Genomic DNA, 21,431 nt, shown 5'->3' on the forward strand with positions numbered 1-21,431 from the left:
AAAGCTCCATCACTTTCCATTATACAAAATGAGTTTGCTATATTGAGATCTAGCATGCAAAATCAGCCTAAACAATATGTTCCCTCCTTGGAGTATGCAGAAAGCACAACCAGATGATGATGGTTAAATATTTTTATCCATGCTTTAAAGACTATAAATGTCAGTATATGATTGCCCACTAGGTGGGAAAAATAAAGCCCTGAAAGCAAAGGGAAAAAATTATTCTATTTCATTTTTATAGATCTTTTTCAAAAATTATATGACCCTAGGCAGCAGCACAGAAAAACGAGAGTGGATAAAATGTATTTTATTGCAAGTTTTTGCTTCCTAGTCTATAAATCATACAACTTCCATAAAATTCATTGTCAGCAATACATAGAAAATCACAGTATACCTGCTGGCTCTATTTACACACATGGATGAAGTGTCTGAGACTTGCACCTATAGCAGGCAGACAGATACAGAGTGATGAGATGGGAGAATCACATATGGATAATAAAACAGACATAGTATAGGTTTTTATTTGCCACTGGAGCATAAGAGCTTGAGAAACAACACCACGTTTTATTTTTTGCTGTATTAAAAAGGTGACGAAGTAGAGAAGACTGGAGAAGACAGACCAGCACATAGAGCTTAAGTGCAAGTTAGAAATTGTTGTTACCATGTCCCCACCTAAAGCGGAGGCATGATGGATACATGTACATTACAGCCGGAAAGGTGCTCGCCACATAACTGCTGAATCCAGACAATCCTCGCTCATTTCCTCAAGGTCATTCCTAACTATGCTGAGAGGCAGCCATATTTATTTATTTTTTGTGTATTTTACAGCACCATTAAAGGTTTTCTATTAGGTTTCTTTTTGGACATCTGTATAATATTGGCACAAAAATTCTCCATTTCATCAAAACAAATAGAGTTATTCAGCATTTCTGACTTTTTATATAAACTTTTATGTTATTTTTTTTTCATCTATTTTTTTAACTTAAAAAATACTTATATATATTTTTATATATGTAAGTCAAAGGGTAATGGCTGTGTACATTGCAGTCATCACTATTGCTTTCTCACATCTGATGGCAATGAATTCAGAATAATTTACAGGACCCCCTCCCGCTAGAATGGGCAATTACTGTTTTCCCCACATGTACTGCAATCTGAGTGTAAAAAGTAGAATTACAGTAATAATGTGTGAATCCTCACAATACTGATGTCAATATGCTTGATAATGTATATAGGTTCTTGTGAACAAATACTTGGAGGAGGCGATACTCTGATGTCTGGATCAATAATCTTCACATGGCACATTTCATCGATTAGGAGCTTAATAAACTGATTCACAGAAGAAGGTTAATTATTTAGCACTAACTGTTCAGTGGTGTTACCATGAAGAACAGAATGATAGAAAACTGAATTGTAACAAGGCAAATTGACATTATAAGGGCCTAAAATGGGATTTTTTTGTCCAAAAAAGGAAGCACTAAAAAGCTATTACAGAAGAACTGTTTTGTTTTGGCTGCCTTGTGTAGTCTTTGAAACAGGGGCATTATAACCAATCTTGGTTCCTCCATATTTGCACCTTACACATCCACAAAATATTTCACGATATGAACCCAAACTCTTAGTAGAGAAATTGGAATGGAATATGACAGGCGAATGGAAAGACATGTCAGATGACAGAATAGTCAGAGTGAGCCGAAACCCATTACAAACATATTGGAAAAGAATCTCCACAATTATGTTGTTCTACTGGTGCAAATGCAGGAAACATACTAAGAATACAAAATAAAAAGACTATTCATTTGGTCTGAAAATGTAAAAAGCAAGTTTCTGGAAAGCTCCAAACTCCAGCAAACCTGTACTGTGGGCCCCAATTTAATCAGCAAAGCTTTGCCCTTATTTTAATGTCGGCAGAAGTCAAAATTGTTCATACTGTTCTCATGAGGGGAATTCAATTCTTTTCAGTATATGTCTCATACAAAGGTTCCAGATTTCCAGGTGTCAGCCACGTCTTTGCTTCTTTATTCTCCCTCTTCTCTATGCTGATGTTCTGCTCATCGCCATCAAACAGCTACAAGACAATGATAGTCCAAAACAGTAGAAAACCAAGGCTGGAGTGAGGGACCCTGAGACTTAGGCCCGAATTATTGCTGGTGAAAATAGGCTCCGGAGACTCATAAAGAGAATCATCTGAGGTTAAAAAGAAAAAAAACAAAAAGAACAGAGATCACTATGGCTCCATGATCTGCATTAAAATCATAAACGCAGGGCTACATTTACATAGTGTATTCATCAATAAAAAAGGAACACTGGGCACTATTCTTTAAAGCTTAGACGGGTAGAAAAAGTCAAAAATGCAGCCAGCAATAACAAGTCAGTGATTCACCACTCTGTTAAACCTTTGCAGGTGTGTAGTGTGAGCCCGAGCTTAGGTCCACTAGCCAGGGTGCACTCCAAAAATGCAAAGCCGTGGTAATACAAAGAAATGTAGAAAACGGAGGCACTCACCGGTTTTGTACAATTTTCAGACGTAACATTGGACCTTGGACCCGTAGAAGCATCAGTAATCGGTGCGAAACGGCTGTAGTCTGTGTGCACACTCTCCCAGCACCCTCCCCCTATGCCTAAATAAATTTTACGTCTGAAAATTATACGAAACCGGTGAGTGCCTCGGTTTTCTACATTTCTTTGTACATTTACATAGTACTTTTATAGAAATCATTTATAAGCCCCATCTGAATTAGGCAATGGACACACAATGTGAAAAGTTCCAATGTCTTTGTACTGGCATGGAAAATACATACTGTATGTGTCACTTGTACTGAATCTTACTGGAGTAAGGAAATGTAACAAATGAATGCTAATACATATCAAGGTGTCGTGTGCCGTTTCACAGAGAGGAAATTCCAAGGGAAGACCCCCAACGATCATTTCACATTGAAGTTATGGCTTAATCATGGGAAAGACATGATTAAGCCATAACTTCAAATGCATTGATTAGCATGTTAGCACACCCTTGTGGACCTACCCAACCATCCCCCCTCTCATCATATGCAATATATTTCTCATTCCTGACCATAATTTTCCTGCAATTAAGGTATACTCTTTATTCCTGCCTAAAATCAAAGCAATGTTGGCCTACATTAAAAAAATCTCAAGGGATTTTATCTGGAAGTACTTCTCCAGGATGAAAAATAATGGAACTCTTATGGTATGTGCATAAATTGCAGAAATTTCTGAATCAAATCTGCATCTTTTGGCAGGAAAAGTGCAGCAGCAAAAACGCACATTTTGGCGCATTTGTTTGTGTTTTCCATGCATTTTCAATGTGGTTTTCGTGCATGTTTTATGGTGTGTTTTTTAAATTGCTTTCAATGGTGAAAAACAGGCAAAAACACAGAAAGAATTGACTTGCTGCAGATTATTTTGTGCACCAAATCTGCAAGGAGAAAATCTTGAACGTGTAAATTGCACATGAGGACTCTCATTTGACTTTGCTGACCTCAGGATTTACTTACAGTTTTGTGACAAAAAACATAAAAAAACAGGCAAAAACATAATGTGTACACACAGCCTTAGACCTTTCATTAACTATCACAATCTGAAGAAAACACACTTTCTTTGACAGCAGTAATGGAACAATGTTTTTCAACTAAACTTTCTTTTCCTGGAGTATACAACTTGATCTAAATCAAAGATATCAGTGAATGAAAGATCACATTCAATACCCAGAAAGGCCACTGGGAATATCCAATGATGACTTTGGGCATTGTAATGCCTTGGCAGTCTTACATAATTGCAACTTTCAAACAGTTGATTGTTACCAGTGTATGAATGGGACTTTCCACCATGATCTAATATTGATGGTCATCAATATATTGTAAATTAGGAAATACTCTTTAATTTTCATCACAATACAGTTTGCATCCATGAATAGCATATACAGATCTAGACTGTGCAAACTTTATTATGTGCAAAATATCTTTGTATTACTTCTTATATACATTAATTACTTGTATATTAAGTATACACCATACCAAACCCAAATCAGTGGAAATTAATAAAATTAAGATACTAACTTGTTGGACGGACGTAAACTTTCAGCCTGAGGCAAGGTTTATCCACCAAATTTGGAGGGGTGGAGGCTGGAATATAAAAAAAGAAGGCACAGTTATTGATATAAAAGGTAAGATTTTATATATGACTAGCTGTAGTACCCGGGCGTAGCCCGGGATAGTAACTGTCTCTCTCCCAGTCTCTGTATGTGTGTCGCTGTCTGTCTGTCTCTCTGTCTCTTTCCTTGTCTGTCTGTGTCTATGTCTGTCTGTTTCTATCTCTGTATTTGTATCAGTCTATCTGTCTCCATCTCTGTGTCTGTCTCTAAGTGTGTGTCAGTCTGGTTGTCTCTTTGCCCGGCTGTCTCTTTGCCCGGCTGTCTCTTTCCCCGTCTGTCTCTTTCCTCGGTCTGTCTTTTTCTCAGTCTGTCTCCTTCCAGGTCTGTCTCTTTGCCCGTCTGTCTCTTTGCCCATCTGTCTCTTTGCCCATCTGTCTCTTTCCAGGGCTGTCTCTTTCCAGGGCTGTCTCTTTCCCCGTCTGTCTCTTTCCAGGGCTGTCTCTTTTCAGGGCTGTCTCTTTGACTATCTGTCTCTTTCTAGGTCTGTCTCTTTCTAGGTCTGTCTCTTTCTAGGTCTGTCTCTTTGCCCGGCTGTCTCTTTCCCCGTCTGTCTCTTTCCAGGTCTGTCTCTTTCCCCGTCTGTCTCTTTCCCCATCTGTCTCTTTCCAGGTCTGTCTCTTTCCAGGTCTGTCTCTTTCCAGGTCTGTCTCTTTCTAGGTCTGTCTCTTTTCAGGGCTGTCTCTTTGACGGGCTGTCTCTTTGCCCATCTGTCTCTTTCTAAGTCTGTCTCTTTCTAGGTCTGTCTCTTTGCCAGTCTGTCTCTTTGCCCGTCTGTCTCTTTGCCCGTCTGTCTCTTTCCCCATCTGTCTCTGTATTTTTCTGTCTCTCTCTATCAGTCTCTCCACCGACATCTTATTACCTCACACATAAGCTTTTTATACTAACAGTTTATTTTGTTCCTATAGCAACCACTGACAGTTGCTATTAATAACCTATAGCTCCCACTTCCATTCAGTTTAATGGCGGCAGGATTTTTGGAGAGTAATTCTAAAGCGCGGAGTTAAATTTTGTCGCCCAAACATAGTCTATGACGTTCCCTGGGTCACATGGAGTGTCTGCGCAAAGTTTCGTGATTGTAAATGCGACGGTGTGGATTCCTTTAGCGGACATACACACATACATACACACATACACACACACATACACTCAGCTTTATATATTAGATATGACATGATAAATATAATTATAGGGTCTCTAGTAATCTTTCTAAATTTCACACAGTAAGCCTGGTCATAAAAGTAATTTAACAGGACAGAAATGGGACTGATTTTCGAAAAGGGGCTAATTTAGACAGTGTAAACCTAACACAGTTCTGAAATGCTGCAAATTAGTCACAGTAGCTTATGTTATTTTATATATTTTATAAATTTTTCTCACCTTTAGATTATCTAGTTTACATTTACACTTCAATATACTGGCTTACACTGTGTCAGAAATTTGGAGATATTGTGCATACTAAGCCATGCTCCTGTAACGGTAACATCCATTTTGTAATATAACACTGACATCCATTTTCATGTCTAATGTACTAAACACACAATGGAGTTTTTACTTTCTAAATTATACATTTCCTGCATGCACTGACCTTCTGTCACAAGGTGACTGCAGGATTGTGAGGGACAGGGTGCTCCTATACTATTCCTCACGATAGTGGACCCTAGGCTATCCCTAACCTCAGGGTTACCCCTAATAGTGGAGATGCCTGAGTCCCATGCCTGGCAATTCTCCTGACCAGAACTAATCTGTTCTTTTCCTGCCCCAGTGAAGGAAGGGGCAGGAGTGTGATGGCAACACAGATAAAGACAGGCAGGGAACAACCCAAATTCAGAAAAATGCAAACTCACAGAAACAAACAGTAAGAGACTATGGAGAAAAGCAAGACAAGTAAGGCAGCAACAAAAGGACAACAAGGGTTAATACCAAAAATACTCACATCAATAAAGTACTACAACCTCAAGAAAGTCTGGATCACACCACCAGACAAGTATAGACTACGTACAGCTAGCATTAATGGAATTTTTCAGCCAGCATATATAGGACACTTTTCTCCTTGCATATGAAAAACTAGCAAATAATGTGAAACGTAAGTTGGGATCCTCTCTTTCCCTGGGATATCTGTACCAGAGGATTTAGCCAGTCCCCTTGCATCATTTTTCATTGCTATTTACTGGGATTTTATACTGGCCACAGTCACTTCAAATGGTCTACATATCCTATACCTAATCCAATAGAACTGGTAGATTTCCATCTTGATGTTTTTATGTGAGCTCTGGCAGTAAATGATCATCTAAAATTGCTTTTGCCCTCTGATCTGCACTTTCACTTTATACGGGCTATAAGCAACATTTTTTTTATTGATCTAATGTTTGGTTACAATGCCTTGTTTTTGTAATTTCCCCAGGCTTCTTTTTAAACAATTGGTGTTTTAATTGCCACATAAATTTGTGCTATTTGTGTTTTCTGTATAGAATAAATTGACTACCTTTGCTCCATGATACTCCAGCATTTCTCCTGTCTTATATAAAGGAGGGGAGTTAATGTGACTGGCTCCCCCACAGCATGTGATCAAAGGAGATTATAAGCAGCCCAGCAGGAATGAACTCTTGCTAGCCTGCCTATGAGCTACAGGTCAGTGACTGTACACCAGAGTTCGCCTATGCTAATCACAGACATCAGAGAAGTTAGCAGCCAGAGTGCCACAATCTGTAGTCTCCATAGATCCTGACATCGCCATGACAGTTGGCGATGCCTGCAAAACCTTCAAGCTTTTTCTAAAGGAACATTATGTTTTAGCCTCCAAGACTCTTGGCTACGGCCTTGAAGCTTGCTGCTAAGAAAGCATATAATGTCCATTTCTCATAGATAAGCATTCAGGTACACCCCCTTCTCTATGGCAGTATGCTCACACTATATTAATCCCTTCACCAGAAGGTGATTTTCTGTTTTTCGTTTTTGTTCCCCTACCTTCTTCCAAGAGCCATAACTTTTTTATATGTCCGTCAATATAGCCATGTGAGGACTTGTTTTTTGTGGGAAAAGTTATACTTTTGAATAACCCAATTCATTAATTCTCCCACATATTTATCTGGAAAACAGGAACAAAATTTGAAGTGCGTTGAAATTGCAAAACAAAAAGTGCTATTGCACAATTGTTTATACTTTTTATTAATTTACCATGTTGGCTATACAGTAAAACCGAGCTGGCAATATGATTCCCCAGGTCAGAACGAGTTCGTAGATATCAAACATGTGTAGTTTTACTCTCAGAACAATTCACTTTATCAGTTTAATAATCATATATTTAATCAGGTTGTATTTCTATTAATCAAAAACATCTGAACACAATATAAAATGGGACATAAAAAGGAACTACAGTGTAGATCAAAATCCACCTTAAACAAGGACGGTGATACTAAAGTACGCAGTAGAGACCCAAGGAATGTGCAAACCTATAGTTAAGAAAACAGTCACTAAACTACCTTTATGCAAACAGATACAAAATTGTATTCATGGATTAAACATAATGACACCATAACATGTAAAATAAAAGCAATAGTGCTGGTGAGGATACAAAGAAGAAGGGCACCCAAATACAGAAAAAATGGGTTATAAGGAGGTGGGTGTAAAGTGCCTAGGCATAGCAGCATCAAGAGTATTTAGTTATGAGGGATGCCTGACCCACAGATAAAGTGCACTTATAAAATAGCAGCAAGGCTGAAAGAACACAGAGTGCAGGGATATAGGTAAACTAATCACCCATAGTAAGGTGCATATGCATAATCAACTCCTCAATAAGCAGCTCCATATGGAGAGGCACTCACCCATAGTAACTCCTGATCAGTGAAGGGATGCACCTCCAGGACCTACAGGTGGGCCTCTCTGACCACAGGAGGATGACTACTTCATAGAGCATTGAAGTGACCAGACTCATCTGACATGGTAAATATAGTTATTTTATATGAGGGTAATCATTTAGAGTAAATAATGATATTTTTAATAAGAAGAGGCATAAGTAACTAGTTTTGGAAACTAGGGGATAGTCCATAGTCAGTGTGAGAAGACTACAGGAATAACAAGCTCCGTGCAGCTCGTTAATGATACTAGGTCGAGTTCGTGGAGGAACTCAGGTAACATTCAGATAGGAATTTAAGGATACAAATAATATTGTAGGTTGCATATGTCCATATTTCTTCTGTGTTTTGTACCTATACTTATGTGATCTGTCTTCGTAGTTATATGTTTTGTTATATGTGTGCTTTTCATAATAACACTAAGTGAAACTTCCACCATTTGTCTAAAAATAGACTAAAATCTTGTCTTAAGTTTATGTAATTTCCTTCCACTTTTGTTATAGAAAGTGTTTGCTTTGAAAAATTTCACAAAGTATCTGTGTTTAAGAAAGTACATTTCTGAAACTAATAGTGTTATACGGTGTAGATTGGAGCCTTTTCATGAATAGCACCTTCTGCCACAGTACATTGAGGAGGGTCAATATTGATTGTACTGAAGGTTTTACATTTGTATTGATCCTTATATTTCTTTTTGCTGCTTTTTTTATCATATAGATACACTGGGTATGTGCACCGTGATCTTGGTTAAAACTCCATCTGGATATATATATATATATATATATATATATACACTTTGCTTATGTCCTTCCCCAACTTTATTGGAGACCACCAGCTTGTTTGGGATGTATAGTAATCATAACATTGGAGTGTCAATTTCCCATACTCGCGGCATTTATTGGTAGACGCTAGGAGAACATTGAGAAAGAAGCAAGTAGATATTTGGGCTATAGTATTATAAGTGAGGACGAGTTAGGGTACCTTCACACTTAGCGATGCAGCAGCGATCCGACCAGCGATCTGACCTGGTCAGGATCGCTGCTGCATCGCTACATGGTCGCTGGTGAGCTGTCAAACAGGCAGATCTCACCAGCAACCAGTGAACAGCCCCCAGCCAGCAGCGACGTGCAAGCGACGCTGCGCTTGCACGGAGCCGCCGTCTGGAAGCTGCGGAGACTGGTAACTAAGGTAAACATCGAGTATGGTTACCCGATGTTTACATTAGTTACCAGTGTGAGCAGGGAGCAGGGAGCCGCGCACACTGAGCGCTGGCTCCTTGCTCTCCTAGCTACAGTACACATCGGGTTAATTAACCCGATGTGTAATGCAGCTACATGTGCAGAGAGCAGGGAGCCGCGCACACTGCTTAGCGCTGGCTCCTTGCTCTCCTAGCTGCTGTACACATCGGGTTAATTAACCCGATGTGTACAGCAGCTACATGTGCAGAGAGCCGGAGCCGGCAGCACAGGCAGCGTGAGAGCTGCAGAGGCTGGTAACTAAGGTAAATATCGGGTAACCACCTTGGTTACCCGATGTTTATCTTGGATACAGCTTACCTCAGCTGTCAGACGCCGGCTCCTGCTCTCTGCTCGCTTCATTTGTCGCTCTCTCGCTGTCACACACAGCGATCTGTGTGTCACAGCAGGAGAGCGGCTTTGAAGAAAACGAACCAGGGCTGTGTGTAACGAGCAGCGATCTCGCAGCAGGGGCCAGATCGCTGCTCAGTGTCACACACAGCGAGATCGCTAATGAGGTCACTGCTGCGTCACAAAAAGCGTGACTCAGCAGCGATCTCGGCAGTGAGCTCGCTGTGTGTGAAGCACCCCTAAAGGCAGATTGCTAGTAGAGAGTTGTGAACAATTGGTGATAAAAATAGAAGATGACTGATATCTGAGACTCCTAGAATGAATTGAATGATCGAATGGAAGTGTAAGGATTGAAATAAAATCCTGCGTGTATAAGGGAGTCCGATTAGGTGTGATCCCTGGTCAACTGGCACCAGAGATAATGTAGAAACATTACAAAAGTGAAGCACATAGTCACACTTGTGAGAATGAGATAAGCTGAAACCAAATGTTCTATTATTGTGAAGCAATAACGTAACTAATATTTGGGGAGGTTGAAAGTGAAACAGTTGTGCTGAATGGTCTGCAGATTGTGTGTGGGATCTGAGAACGGTGTTTTTATGGTATGTGGTTACTAACCAAAATATATCTGCATTGTCAAGCGGAAGAACTGTCCTTTAGAATAAGGAGGGCATACTCAGTGGGCATTATTGTGCGTGAATAACCATGTGTTCATAATTAAATCTAATTTTCACCATAATTTGAGAGCTATAATCTGACTGTAACCAGTGTCCATGTACAATAATCGTAATTTAAAAGTGTTCCAATTGGAATATATACAATTAGTGGATATCAGTAATAGAGGGATAAGAATTAGTGGAGAGAGACAGGCTTTGTGCATAGACAGAGATTTGTGTATTTTTGCTTGTGCTCAAAAAACTAATGTTCTAATTTTGACAAACGTGGCAAATGTGCTGAGACCCTTAGTGTCTCTCCAAAGCCCTCAATAAAGAGGAATGTCTATGGTAGTATATGGTACCGAAACTCTGGGATTGTTGCAACTGAATGTCCTTTGGACCCGACCGCAAAGACTTCTCTGGGAACCACTGAATAATTCCGTGGTGAGAAACCCATTGTGTTACTAATAATTCAGTGCTACCTAGAGAGCTCAGGATGGTAATTGGTGGTCAGAACAAGACAATCTCTGCTGAACCTTTGCCAGTATTTGGGTTCTTGTGTGTATAATTTGTAGTCTATATATTTTAATCTGCTTTTTGATATACAGCTGATGATTGAATGAGACTACAGTAGTGTGCAGGAAGCTTTGCAGTTCTTGACTAGATTTCAGATGTCGGAGTATTGTTTACTAATGTCTTAGTTGAGTCTTGTGAATTATACTATTGTTAGGTTGTGTTCGACAATTATAATACGAATGGAAATTGATAAAGGAACTTTCCCTGAAAAATGCTGTGGAATGAGACTTTATTCTGTATACACCACTGTCTTGTTGTTTGGTGGCTGAATTGAATTTGTACCTAGGTAATATGAATAGTACTTTTCAAAATTAATGAAGATATTTGAAAATTGACTTTGCTGAATAATGTGTTCTAATTCTGTTTCTCGTGTTGCTGTTTACTGTTTTATGTCACCTAGTCTGATAAAGGCCAGCAAAAAGAGGTATACAAGACTTTCCTAGAGGTTATATATATGTTATGGGTTCATGTCCATATTGTATATGCAGTGTGTTGTCTAAGGACCTTGTGAATATATATATGAAGAAACAGAGAGGTGAGTATATACTTATTGGATCTGTCTGTTTTTTACATACAATACAGACCAAAATTGTGGACACACCTTCTCATTCAAAGAGTTTTCTTTATTTTCATGACTCTGAAAATTGTAGATTCACATTGAAGGCATCAAAACTATGAATTAAAACATGTGGAATGAAATACTTAACAAAAAAGTGTGAAACAACTGAAAATATATCTTATATTCTAGGTTCTTCAAAGTAGCCACCTTTTGCTTTGATTACTGCTTTGCACACTCTTGGCATTCTCTTGATGAGCTTCAAGAGGTAGTCACTGTAAATGGTCTTCCAACAGTCTTGAAGGAGTTCCCAGAGATGCTTAGCACTTGTTGGCCCTTTTGCCTTCACTCTGCAGTCAAGCTCACCCCAAACCATCTTGATTGGGTTCAGGTCTGGTGACTGTGGGGGCCAGGTCATCTGGTGTAGCACCCCATCACTCTCCTTCTTCATCAAATAGCCCTTATACAGCCTGGAGGTGTGTTTGAGGTCATTGTCCTGTTGAAAAATAAATGATGGTCCAACTAAACGCAAACCGGATGGAATAGCATGCCGCTGCAAGATGCTGTGGTAGCCATGCTGGTTCAGTATGCCTTCAATTTGGAATAAATCCCCAACAGTGTCACCAGCAAAGCATCCCCACACCATCACACCTCCTCCTCCATGCTTCACGGTGGGAACCAGGCATGTAGAGTCCATCTGTTCACCTTTTCTGCATTGCACAAAGACACAGTGGTTGGATCCAAAGATCTCTAATTTGGATTCATCAGACCAAAGCACAGATTTCTACCAGTCTAATGTCCATTTCTTGTGTTCTTTAGCCCAAACAAGTCTCTTCTGCTTGTTGCCTGTCCTTGGCAGTGGTTTCCTAGCAGCTATTTTACCATGAAGGCCTGCTGCACAAAGTCTCCTAATAGTTGTTCTAGAGATGTATCTGCTGCTAGAACTCTGTGAGGCATTGACCTGGTCTCTAATCTGAGCTGCTGTTAACCTGCGATTTCCGAGGCTTTTGACTCAGATAAACTTATACTCTGCAGCAGAGGGGACTCTTGGTCTTCCTTTCCTGGGGTGGTCCTCATGTGAGCCAGTTTCTTTGTAGAGTTTGATGGTTTTTGCCACTGCACTTGGGGACACTTTCAAAGTTTTCCCAATTTTTCGGACTGACTGACCTTCATTTCTTAAAGTAATGATGGCCACTCGTTTTTCTTTACTTAGCTGCTTTTTTCTTGCCATAATACAAATTCTAACAGTCTATTAAGGAGGATTATCAGCTGTGTATCCACCAGACTTCTGCACAACACAACTGTTGGTCCCAACCCCATTTATAAGGCAAGAAATCCCACTTATTAAACCTGACAGGGCACACCTGTGAAGTGAAAACCCTTTCCGGTGACTACCTCTTGAAGCTCATCAAGAGAATGCCAAGAGTGTGCAAAGCAGTAATCAAAGCAAAAGGTGGCTACTTTGAAGAACCTAGAATATAAGAGATATTCTCAATTGTTTCAACCTTTTTATGTTAAGTATTTCATTCCACATATGTTAATTCATAAATGTGAATCTTAAATTTTCAAAGTCATGAAAATAAAGAAAACTCTTTGAATGAGAAGGTGTATCCAAACTTTTGGTCTGTACTGTATATATATATATATATATATATTTATATATTTACATCAGATCCTGCATATTAAGATGGGAAATCTGACATTTAAGACTGTGTCTGGTGAGTGATGCAAAGTTTATGCACAAGAAAGACCCCGAATGTGTGAGGTACAGTATATTGAGGATTTATACTAGTGACTGTAGAATGTAAATCAAGTGAAAGACTTGTGCGATAGTGCTGATAACTGATCATCCATACGCTCTGTGCTGTGTGCACTAAATACAGGAAATATTATAATAATAATAAGAGTTGTAGTTAATAAAAATATGCAGGATGCCTCATCCCCCTCAGAAAACTGACATGGACAACACATGGAGCCACCAGAAGTAAAAGATTTTACAGATGCACAAGGTAAACCTATATTACCCAATAATCTTTTCAGGTATGCAGCTATTTTGAGCCATGGCATTTGGCTATGCCTCAACAGGGGCAATGGTAGAGATAATCTCAAAGGTCTTTACGGCATTCAGTTATACAACATACTGAAAAAAAATTTCTTCAAAGTATTTCATTTCTGTGCACTATAACCCCCAAATCAATGGCAGATCAAGATGTGGCAACTTCCCTCATCCACCATATCCATTCCAACATATTTGTATGGATTTTATTGAATTAAACAAATGCGAAGGGGAAAAGTATTGCTTGATGATAATAGACACCTTCACAAAATGGATAGAGGTTTTTCCTACTATGCAGTTCGATTGCCTCACAGTAGCCAAGGCTTTGGTAAACAAGAAAATACCAAGGTTTGGTATCCCTAAAAGAATCTACAGCAACAATGGACCACACTTTCTAAATAAAACAATTACAGCAGTAGCACAACATCTTAAAATAGAGTTAAAAAACCATTGTGTGTACCACCCTCAATCGGCAGGGTTAGTTGAGAGACACAATGGGGTACTTAAAAACAAACTTAAAAAAAAATAATGAAAGAAACAGGACTGGGTTTTCTGCTTACCTTTAGCTGTATTGTACATGCATGTTACACCATCAAAGACAGACTGACCCCTTTGAAATGATGTACTGTAGGCCATATATAATATCTCAGCTTAAAGCATTTATGAGATCAGATGAAGAAGCTGATCTCACAGTAGCAGAATATATGGTAAAAATACTGACAAACAATATAATAGAGAACCAGTAGTAGCAGAAAACCAAGTGAAAGCAGGTGAATGGATATTCATCAAAGTTATCTAGAAGAAAAATTGGCACGAGTCCAAGTGAGAAGGACCCTAATAAGTCTTTCTGACCACCCTTATGGTGTCAAGATAGCTGAAAGATCTTCATGGATACATTTCTCACACTGCATTTGTGAAGGGTCCAGAAGGCAGAGTAGGCACAGTAGCCCAACCTCCTGAAATGTAAAATCTGACTACAAAGGCGGCTCTCTAAAAGGGGGAGTTTGTCTCAAACCCAGTAGAAGAATCCAATTCCCCTTTTCCGGTGGAAGGAGGCTGGGTAGGACCTCAAAGAATAGGGTCAGCATAAAATAAGGACCGTAGGTAATTTAGTGGGAAGATCCATTAAAAATGTACCAAGAGTCATAAATATCCTAGTTATATGAGTCATGATGACAACAATAGCCCTAATCGTGCAGTGGTCAGCCAAACAAATAACATATGAGAGGTATACTAGGCAAATATTTTAGGAAAGCCATTTTTCTAAATCAAAAAACTGGCATGATACCGGTCTGAGTTACAAACCTGTGAACATTACATTTTATTAAAGAGAAACATCCACCGTAGTAGATTTTTGTTGCTTAATGCAAGATAAATGCAGAAATAGAGATGAGGTTGCCATGCTAATGCGGTCAGACAAATATGTATGTTTCATACCAACCAACACCCAATGTAACTGTAAGTGTTCTATGTGGGATCTTGCAATTTGAAATACAGGAACAGATTTTGGATATAAGTTACTCCAAACACAAGACTCAACGAATTTACAAGCAAGATTTAAAATGATAAAGAAGACTTATTCAGAATGCACTGAAGCTACTAATTGAAATAAACTCTTAACTTTAGAAACACCAGTGGAAACAGATGAAAGGTTATTTTCTATAGGAGCCTATGTGTCCTGCACAGACTCAATAATTCACTTCTTCATAGAGATAACTGAGAATCTGATCAGGTAGCGGATCAGGCTGTAGAGCTCTATATGCCCCCAGAAGTGAAATATTTGGTCAACCTCTCGTATACAGATTCCTTAGCCATGGAAACAGGGTAAACAGATAAAAATGAGTGGTTAGAATGGATAAGGTATACAGCTAGACAGACTAAAAAATCCAATTGCACAGAATGGATGAGATACACAGCTAGATAGACTAAAAGATCCATCTGCATAGCTTGTGCAAAAGCTAGACCACACCTAGTTTCAGCCCCATTTAGATTAACTAACATGGAAGATCCTCTTGATCTGCAATGTATACTGCAATTGTTTAATAGTTCATTTAAATCTTCTGATTTCCAATGTAAAACACTCTCGTTATTGTATCCCCTAGTGAGGAAAAGTGACATTCCGCTCTTGCTGGATGCCTATCCTTGTAACTATACAGTACTTGTTTTGCTTGGTCAGGAACAGGTAAGTATGTATGAGACTTGAGTAGGGGTTATTGCATGGAGACCCTCAATGCCACCCAAAATTCTGGTAACTATTCATCATCATCATCATCATCATCATCAGGTTTAAGAACCACACTGCACCACGAGCAGACCTATGGTGGTTATGGGGAGATAGAGGGCTGAGACCTAGATGTCCTGCAAACTGGAGGGGGAGTTGTACATTGGTTCAGATATTCATGCCCTTCCACATGATCACAATAGACAATCTTCATTTTCTCAAGGATACTACGCACAAATGGCATAGATTTAAGAGGTCCACTCTAGGAGGTTCTTTCAACATCGAATTTATTGGAGTATCTAGAGGAGTACCTGATAAGTTCAAGGCTAGAAAACAGGTGGTGGCAGTTAACAAGAATGTAGATTGGATTAATTATATATACTTTAATCAGCAGAGGTTTGTAAATTATACTACAGATGCAGTGATAGGTATTGCAGAACAATTAGGTCCCACTTCCTTAGACATGCTTCTTGCAGAAAAGGGAGGTGTGTAAAATGTTTCGTACTTATTGCTGTACTTTTATTCCCAACAACACATCCCTAGACGGGAGAATTACCAAGGCCCAAGAGGGACTAAAAGCCCTATCAGAGGAACTAGCAGAGAACTCCGGAATCAACGATCCCTTCACCAAACTTTTGGAAAAATGGTTCAGTAAATGGACTTCCGTATTGATGTCCATCTCTGTGGTCGCAGCCATACTGATCACTCGTGAATGTTGCTGTATTCCTTGCCTAAGAAGACTCTTACAAAGACTTATAGACACTTCATTACCAAAGGCTATGCATCGGCAAATAGCATTTCCAGACAAAGATGAATATATGGACTCAGATATGTGAGCAAGACGTGTTCATCATATGTTCAAAACCAAAAGAAAAAAGGGAGAGCTCACCACGCTGTATGTAGCAGTTTCAGTACATGAGATGGGAAATGGGTGCCAGATCCTCTGGTAAGGCGTTGACAAGAAAGGTAGAAATGAAGGACCGGCATCTTCCAAAGAGCGATGAGTAAAATAAAAAAATCTTTATTCAAAACATTTTAAAAACGCTAAAAAAACCTGCATCATGTTAACACCTGACGCGTTTCTGGCGCACAAAAATAAAAAATATGCCCTTAGTCATATGTTCAGTAAAAATCATACAAAGAGCTGCACATTGATGGACTTTAGCACATAATCGGAAAAACATATGAGTTATATAATTATAAAATGAGGGAAATGTCTGAATAATTTGCTTCATAAGTTTAATCATATATTTAACAGCAATGATAAACCTGGCTCACTATCTGGTTGGGTGCTCTGGAGAAAAATAGCCACTAAAAAAAGAAATATAGCTCCGGCACACCTTGGAGAAAATAAGGCAGAAAGTCTTGGGTGGTGCTGAATGAGTTTTTATTGAACACAAAAAGTACAGTCTGTCCCCACGTTTCGGTCCAAATAGGACCTTTCTTAAGGGTTCTATCAGACTGATGAGGAAAACAGGAAAGAAAAAACATCATATTATAAGAGGAAAAAATACAAGTCTTACAGATAAGACATCGCAGCATGATAAAACATACAGCATGAAAAAACATCATAGTCTAAGAGAAGAAAGAATACAAGTGAGATATCTGTACAATGAGATATCGCAGCATGATAAACGGTACAGTACAAAATTTTAGTCTTATTGGAGTGGTATCGTATGTCCATAGGGGTACGTATGTTAGTTAGTAAGTAAGCATGGGGTTAGTAAGAGAGGAGCTGTGCTGTTCAGTGGCAAACCACATGGCCGCTTAGGGGCCCGTGAGTCAACGGGGCTCAGCGCCAGCGGCAGCACCGGGTCCCCCTCGCCCATCATTGCACTAACTAATGATGAAGGATGGGGCGGAGTACTCCATCCACTTCATCTTTCATCAGTCTCCCCCTGTGCCTGTGCTCGACGTCTCAGTGCAGCAGAGCAAGGTGACGTTACTAATGCGCAACTGCTGTGCTGAGACATGCATAGCGCAGGATGCTTTGACCGGAGCAGCCTGGGAACGAGGAGAGGTGAGGACTTGTTTATTATTTATTTTTTTAGTCAGTGAGTACACAGTGGACAGAGGCCTATGGGGGTGCATTAAACAATATGGGTACTGCATAATACAACATGAAGGACACCATGTATATGGACTATGGTGGTGCATTATATTACATGGAGGACTACGGAGGTGCATTAAATGGTATGGGGGCTGCATAATATAATATGAAGAACACCCTATACATGGACTTTGTGGGTGCATTATAATACATGGAGGTCTATGGGGGTGCATTAACTAGTATGGGGGCTGCATAATATAATATGGAGGACTATGGGGCTGCATTATAAAACATGGAGGACTATGTGGCTGCATTATAAAACATGGAGGACTATGGGGGTGCATTATAATACATGGAGGACTATGGGGCTGCATTTTAATATATGGCGGACTATGGATGTGCATTATAATACATGCAGGACTATGACTATAGGGCTGAATAATACTATGTGGAGGTCTATGGGTGTGCATTAAACAGTATGTGGGCTGCATAATACAGCATGAAGGACACAATATGTATGGACTATGCTGGTGCATTATAATACATGGAGGACTATGGGGATAGTGTGTGCTGAGGACAAGATGGATATCAGAATATAGGAAAGCTGGGTGCTCATAGATGGATTTTGGATTATGGGAAACATGGGTGCTGAGGGAAAGAGCCAAGTGTCAGCGACAGTATCCCGTATCCTGAGTGTCAGCGTAATTATCCCATCCCCCAATTGTTGACATCATTATCCTGTACCCCAAGTGTTGGTGTACGGTTGGGGGACTAGGTCCAGACTTTGCATCGGAGCCCATCACACTGTAGTTACGCCAATGGGGTTCACTGTCCTTGGCAGGTGTAAATTAGGAATTCTTGAGGTGCACAATAGTTGAGGTATAAATGTATGTTTGGAAATTAAAACAACAAGAGGGGAATGTAACAGTGTTAGCCATTTTGCAATATAATACTGTACTAAAATTAGTGTTTTAACCACATAATGCTTTGAATATCTAAAAGATAAATTTTCTGCACACAGTGACCTTCAAGTTATCTCTGAAGGAACATTACATTTTAGCCTCCAAAACTCTTGGCTATGGCCTTGAAAGTTCCTGTTGAGAAATCATGCAATGTCCTGTTCTCATAGATAGGATTTGAGGCACCCCCCCATTATCAGTATGCCCATACTATGTTAATCAAAGACTTGAAATGTAACTTATAAACACGTCAGTTTTAAATTAATATCCAATTATTTAGAAGATTGAAATGCAAAAAAAATTCAGTAGTAAGATGCTAATATAACCAAAAATATGCTGAATTTTGTATCCCATCTCTTTGCTACTCCCAAAAAGATACCGTATTAACTTCCTCTAATAAATGGGCAATCTTCTCATACTCTGAACTCTGCTGGAGTGTGACCCTATTCCCTCTGTGACACTCCTATCCCACAAAAGGCACACTGCATTCTAAGATGCACCACAGAAGGTGTTAAAACACATACATATAATACAAGGTATGTAACACAGTTTTGCCACAAAATGCACAAGAAGTCTGGGGTATATAGCATAGTTTATCTCCCTCAATGTAGCTTTTTTTCTCATCCCGTTTTACAATCTATGGCTGGAGTCACACAACCGTATCTTCTCTGCCTGAGAAAAACAGTCCAACTATACTACTCGGGGTGTAGTCCGACTCTAAACCAAGTTTGATCACAGATTGATCGGAGTGGAATCCATTTTTCTCAGTTATTTTTTTTTTTTAATTTGCTATATTCTCCATTCTTTCAGTCCGTGAAAAACCGGACTTCACTTAGATGTCATCTGAGTGCAGTCCAATTTTTTTACGAACCCATAGATTTAAAAGACTAAAGGGTACTTTACATGCTGCGACATCGCTAGCGATCTCATTAGCGATGTGAAATTTTAGATCGCAAGTGCGATCTTTCGAGATCGCACATGCGTAAAATGACCTATGTGCGATCTCGAAAGATCGCACTTGCGATCTAGAATTTCACATCGCTAACGAGATTGCTAGCGATGTCGCAGCATGTAAAGTACCCTTAAGTGCAATCTGATTTACATGGCAAACCATATATTCTGTGATATCTTTCCTTGGTCCACTCAGTCCGATCTATATATTTGGACACATGCACTGCCTCATTGAATCACATTGATCCGAGTGCAATCATATGTTCTGTCGGATCCCGCTCAAAACAAAATAATGATCATGCACAAGCTCTTTGGAGAATCCCTTAGACATGTGTTATATTGTAAAATGTTTTGAAGAAGCTGAAATGAGGCACAAGTAAATTAAATTATCCAGAAATCTGGCACAATTTGTACCAAAAAGCTGGCACTCATAACTTGCATCCTATTTTTATGTCTTTTAGGCTTGTGCTTTAGTTGACAAGCAGTTTAAAGGGAAGGGGTCAAGACTGAAAAAGAGACATGGTTTACTTACATTGAGACAAAACTTTCCCCTGTGGTTATCAGTAGCATTATTATTGCAGACTTTCTGTTGCTATATTTTGCAAATTCACCAAAAACTACCCTCCATACCTAAAACTGTAATCTTGGTTTCCTTTGCGCAAAAAATAAAATAAAATTTACCAATCTAGGAAATCACAATCAAACTCATACATGCTGCCATGAACTTTGTTTATGGAAATTTCTCTCCAAGGCCCCCTTCACACATCCATTGTAAAAACACACATTTTTCACAGTCCGTTTTGTTCATCTGTGTGACCATCCGTGTGCTGTCCGAGTGCTGTTCGTGTGTCCGTTTTTTACGTCGGTGTGACATCTGTGTGATCGGTGTTAGAAAAAAAATGGATGATGTTGTAATTAAGGGTTTTTATGTTGAAAATGTGTGTCAAATAGGTGGGACCTATTGATTTTAATGGATCTGCATATGTCCGTATGCGTATGTCGGTATGTATGAAAACAGATGTCATATGTACCAGAATAACAGACGTGTGAAGGGGGCCTAAGGGTAATCTAATGACCATATAGTATCAACATGTTTATTTTCTTGCTGCTCTGGGTCACAGCTAAGAGAGCTACTACCAGCGGCAGGCTATGTGACTGCTATGGAGCCTGTGAGCTGGGGGGCCTACCGACCCCAGCGCTTGCTTCAGGTAGATGTGTATTTGTTTCTATCCTTTTTCTAGTATTATAAGCAGGGAATCATTTTCAAAATGACTACACTAATTTATTTGCTACATGTATGACGTAGCCTATATTACTTGTCTTTTTCTTCTTTTCTTTGCTAATATGCTTGGTATATTTTTTATATGCGGAGTGCATATATATATGTGCCGCCCCTGCGTCAGCAGCCGGGCTGCCCGGATCCGGATCCGCGGTGGCTCAAGGGACGTCCGGACCCGGGGGTCGTGCGGCCACTCAAATAAAGGGGGGCAATGTACAGGGGAAGGTGTGTAAAGTTCGTGACACCACCCGTGGTGTGTGGTAAGGGTGAAATACCACCGCTGCGGCTAGGCGTACCCGGTGGCAATGGTGTGGGCAGCCAGGTGTTTAACCCCTCCATGGGTAGGGGGAATACCTCAGGACTCAGTGATGGTGTCGGGGAGGTGCCACCGGGCCGTTAAGGGTTAATTGCTTACTCACTCAGTCCAATAACGCTGACAACCTTTGTAAACCAAAGTTCTTGATGCCAGTGCAGCAGGGAGGGAACATGCCTGGATCCCGTGCCCGTTAGTGTTGCTTGTTA

The 21,431-nt window shown here is 39.7% G+C and overlaps 1 protein-coding gene across 1 annotated transcript in view; it reads right to left on the bottom strand.

Moving 5' to 3' along the window:
* Positions 1–292: 292 nt before the first annotated feature.
* Positions 293–21,431, bottom strand: part of LOC142294846 (ephrin-A2-like) — a 464,446-nt gene continuing 443,307 nt past the window's right edge. Inside the window, exons 3-4 of the mRNA XM_075337903.1 lie at positions 4,077–4,142; positions 293–2,187 (exon numbers count right to left, since the gene is read on the bottom strand). Of these exons, the coding sequence (XP_075194018.1) occupies positions 2,069–2,187; positions 4,077–4,142 (185 nt within the window). The 3' untranslated portion in view covers positions 293–2,068. The remainder of the gene's footprint in view (positions 2,188–4,076; positions 4,143–21,431) is intronic.

Source organism: Anomaloglossus baeobatrachus, chromosome 1, assembly GCF_048569485.1.
Source record: "Anomaloglossus baeobatrachus isolate aAnoBae1 chromosome 1, aAnoBae1.hap1, whole genome shotgun sequence".
NCBI lineage: Eukaryota > Metazoa > Chordata > Amphibia > Anura > Aromobatidae > Anomaloglossus > Anomaloglossus baeobatrachus.